The sequence below is a fragment of the Orycteropus afer genome, unplaced genomic scaffold (genome assembly GCF_000298275.1).
Source record: "Orycteropus afer afer isolate SDZICR_OR568_19922 unplaced genomic scaffold, OryAfe1.0 scaffold00477, whole genome shotgun sequence".
Classification (NCBI taxonomy): domain Eukaryota; kingdom Metazoa; phylum Chordata; class Mammalia; order Tubulidentata; family Orycteropodidae; genus Orycteropus; species Orycteropus afer.
Window position 1 is genome coordinate 1,866,804 of NW_006922064.1, and position 3,897 is coordinate 1,870,700.

General features: G+C 40.1%; 1 protein-coding gene across 1 annotated transcript in view; it reads left to right on the forward strand.

The window, feature by feature from the left end:
• Positions 1-1,984: 1,984 nt before the first annotated feature.
• LOC103209127 (histone PARylation factor 1) overlaps positions 1,985-3,897 on the forward strand; it is a 44,916-nt gene continuing 43,003 nt past the window's right edge. The window contains exon 1 of the mRNA XM_042782825.1: positions 1,985-1,993. Coding sequence (XP_042638759.1) covers positions 1,985-1,993 — 9 coding nt within the window. The remainder of the gene's footprint in view (positions 1,994-3,897) is intronic.

Below are 3,897 nucleotides of genomic sequence, written 5' to 3' on the forward strand. Positions count from 1 at the left end.
TGTTCTGGGGACCTTGCTCGGGGTCCCTCTTTCCCGCTCTGATGGGGCTGGGGTAGGGAAGTACTGCCTTTGGATCTTCTTCCCAATCTCGCCCGGCCGAGCCTGAAAAGCAGAATTAAGGCGACTAGCGGTCAGTCATGCATTCATTCAAGCAGCCAAATTGATTAGGAGCAGAATACAAACCAGACATTGCAGCGTGCCGGGGATTCAAGATGAATCCGAGCATCCCTGCTCCTTGTAGAGCCCCTGCCTGGAACACGTGTTGAATATTTCTATAACTTTTTTGTTTGGTATACATAAGTGTGTAGAAAGTGCCGTGGAAACACTGAAGATTTAACAAGTCATAAGGGATTAAGGAAGACTTTGTTTGAAATGTTTCATGAAGAGTAAATTGAAGGCGCATCGAACTGGAAGAGAAATAAATCCAAAACCAAACCTTACCCCTCCTTGGGTTTGGAAGGCGGTATCACTACGGAAGTAGATTGAGAAGAGAAATAAGGAGGCCAAAATGTCAAAGTGTGGGAGATGTTGGGGCACAGCAGAGAGATTGGCCTGCCTGGAGTCTGAGAGATAGGAAAGTAAGAGGGACCAGATAAAGGTGTATGTTGGTTATGTTGGGACCAGATCATAAAGGCACTACTCAGTGGGGGAGGGAAAGTCAGCTTTCTGAAGTTCTGTAACCAGTGCAGTAGCAATAAGGTTGTCAGATAGAAAACTGTCATTGTGATTCGTAAAGTTTATAAAAGTTACTCTGGCTGCACTTTAAATTCTATAGGGTGAGGCATTTTAGTGGTCTTAATTAACTGTTAGAAAGCTGTGGTTATGGGCATTCTCCATATTGTGTAATCCTTTCTAGGAGCACCAGGGTGAAGGATAAGTGTAGCCTCTGAAGGAAGCACTTTCTAAATTCTAGCAGTTAGGCATTTGGAGGTGTTTGAAGCAATATGAGGTAGGGCAGAGTGGGAAAACTCCTTACCTCCTCTTGGTATAGTAAAAACTGCTGACAGAATGGTAGAATTAGGAACACATTATCAAAATTGAAGACAAGTCTATAAAGACTATAACTAAAAAAAAAGACCAAACTCATTGCCATTGAGTTGATTCTAACTCATAGCAACCCCCACTGGAAAAGGCTATAAATCTTCATAGAAGCAGATTGCCTGGTCCTTCTGTGGAGTGGCTGGTGGGTTTGAATCACCAAACTTTTGGTTAGTGGTCAAATGCCTTAAATGTTACACTGCCAGAGCTCCTATAAAGACTATAGCATTATTAATGCTTACTTACAGCCAGCATTTATGGATTTACTATTTGCTAGGCATTGTTTTACATATTTGGGGGGGGGGGAAGCCCACTGCCTTTAATTGATTCTGATAGATAGCAAACATGTGTTGTTGTTGTTGTTGTTTGCCATCGAGTCGGCCCCGACTCATAGCTACCCCTCCTCGGGTTTCCGAGGCAGTATCACTACAGAAGTAGGAATGCCCAAACATGTAGGCCATAGTATAAGGTTTTCAAGACTGTAAGTTTTTATGCAAGCCAACTGCTACATCTTTCTCCCCTTTCTCATTCAGAGCAGTGCAGGGTGGCTGATGGTAAGATCAAACTGCTGACCTTTTTGTTAGCAGCTGAGTGCTTTAGCCACTATGCCACTAGGGCTCCTTTTTTGTTGTTGTTCTGTATAGTAACTCATTTATTCCTCATAACCACCATATCATATAATTTCTACATATGCCCTTTTTGTAGATGAGAAAACAAGGCACACAGAAGTTACATAACTTGCTCAAGGTTATGGAGCTGAAAAATGGCAGAACCAGGAGTTGACCCAGGCAATCTAACTCTGGAGACCTAACCATTATGTGTAATTGCCTTCCAGCCAGGCACATAAGGCTTTTCTTTCTAACACCAGTTACGGTATAGCTGAAGACAGTTATAAAAGCATAAAAGGGCATCGACTAAGTAAATAAGAGAAAAAAATAGTGAAAAGATGCCAATGGTCAGAAAAGACAAAAGAGAGGGAAGGTCAGTAGTTCACATATTCCCACTATTCTTTATTTGTAGTTGTAGAAACACCTGCTGAAATGGGCTAGTGTGCACTCTAGAGCCAGCCCACCTGGGTTTAAATCCCTCCTGTTCTACTTTCTAGTTAGGGAATTAATGGGAACTTAACAGTTTCCTTTTCTGTAAAATGTGGGTAATAGTGTCTAGGTCATATGGTAGTTTTGAGGATTGAATGAATTAATCCATAGAAAGAGCTTAGAACAGTAGCCTGGCATCTATTACCAAAAACCAAACCAAACTCACTCATGTCAAGTCAGTTCCGACTCACAGTGATCCCTCCGTGGGTTTCTGAGGCACTGTCACTACAGAAGTACATTGCCCAGTCTTCCTTATGAGGAGTGGCTGGTGAGTTTGAACCTCCAGCCTTTGGGTTAGCAGTCAAATGCCTTAGGCACTACGCCACCAGAGCTCAATAAACATTAGCTTTTATTGCTGTTATTCATTATTAGCATCCATATAGCCTTTTTGTTCAGCTTAGTTTTTTCTTAATGACTTAAGATAAACACAGTTGGATTGATCATAATCCTTGGCTCATGATAAACTGTCAGCACTGATCAATGTATGGTCCTAGTTTATCATATTAATATAACAATCACCTGTGACCCCATCATCCAATCCAAAAAAAAAACAAAAACACTGACAATAGCTTTTAATCTGCTCCCTTATTCTTTCTGCCTAACTTCTTATCACCCTCATTCAATGTAGCTACCATCCTGAATTTTGTGTTTTATTCTTTGCCTTTTTATTTAGCAGTAATGATCTTTAAATATACGCCTAAACAGTATTTACTTTTAGCTGTTTTTTAACTTCATAAAATGGCTATCATGCTACATATAATCTAGGATTTTCTATTTTTATTAATATTATTTTATTAAGATGGGTCCATATTTTTGTGTGTAGCAGTGTTTCTTTTCCACCAAGGATAATATTCCATTGTTTGACAATCCACTTACCAGTTGATAGGTATTTCATTTCAATTTTTTGCTCTTAAAACAGTGCCATCATGAAAATTCTTATTTTTTGTCTTTTGATTCATAAATACCTTTTGCAGATTTTGAATAATACCATCACTGAACTTGAACCTGGTGGGAAAATGGAAGAATATAAATATAAAAAACATCTAGGTCAGGGTTTTTCAACCTAGGCACCATTGACATTTTGGGTTGGGGAAGAATTTGTTGAAGGAGCTGTCCTGTGCATTGTAGAATATTTAGCAGCATCGTTGGCTAGCAGCATTCCCTTCTTCCTTAGCTGTAAGAACCAAAAATATCTCCAGATATTCCCAGATATGCCTGGTGGGTAAAACAGCCTCCTGTTGAGGGTCCTGTTGAGATTTAGGTGGAAGGGAAGAAGAAAGAGCTTGGTCCAAAAAGAAAGGTCCTGGATTTCCAGAGAGAAAGTCAGATTGCTATTCAAATAACTAAAGATAAGTAGCCTCCAACTAAGCATATAATCTTTGAAGAAACTTATCAAATATTTATTAACTGAAAACCAAACTCACTGCTGTCAAGTTGGTCCCAATTCATAGCGACTCCTCCTTAGGTTTTCAAGGTGGTATCTCTACAGAAGTAGTTTGCCCAGTCTTCCTTCTGAGAAGTAGCTGGTGGGTTTGAACCACTAGCCTTCTGGTTAGTAGTCAGATGCCTTAGGCACTATGCCACCAGAGCTCCTAAACATTTATTAGGCATCGTGAAACCTAGTATAGTTATATATTGAACCTATGTTGCAGAAGTACTAGAAAGAGATGAATTTTAAAAACTTATCTTGAATTTAGGGAGCTCTGGTAGCATAGTGCCTAAGGCACTTGACTGCTAACCAGAAGGCTGGTGGTTCAAACCC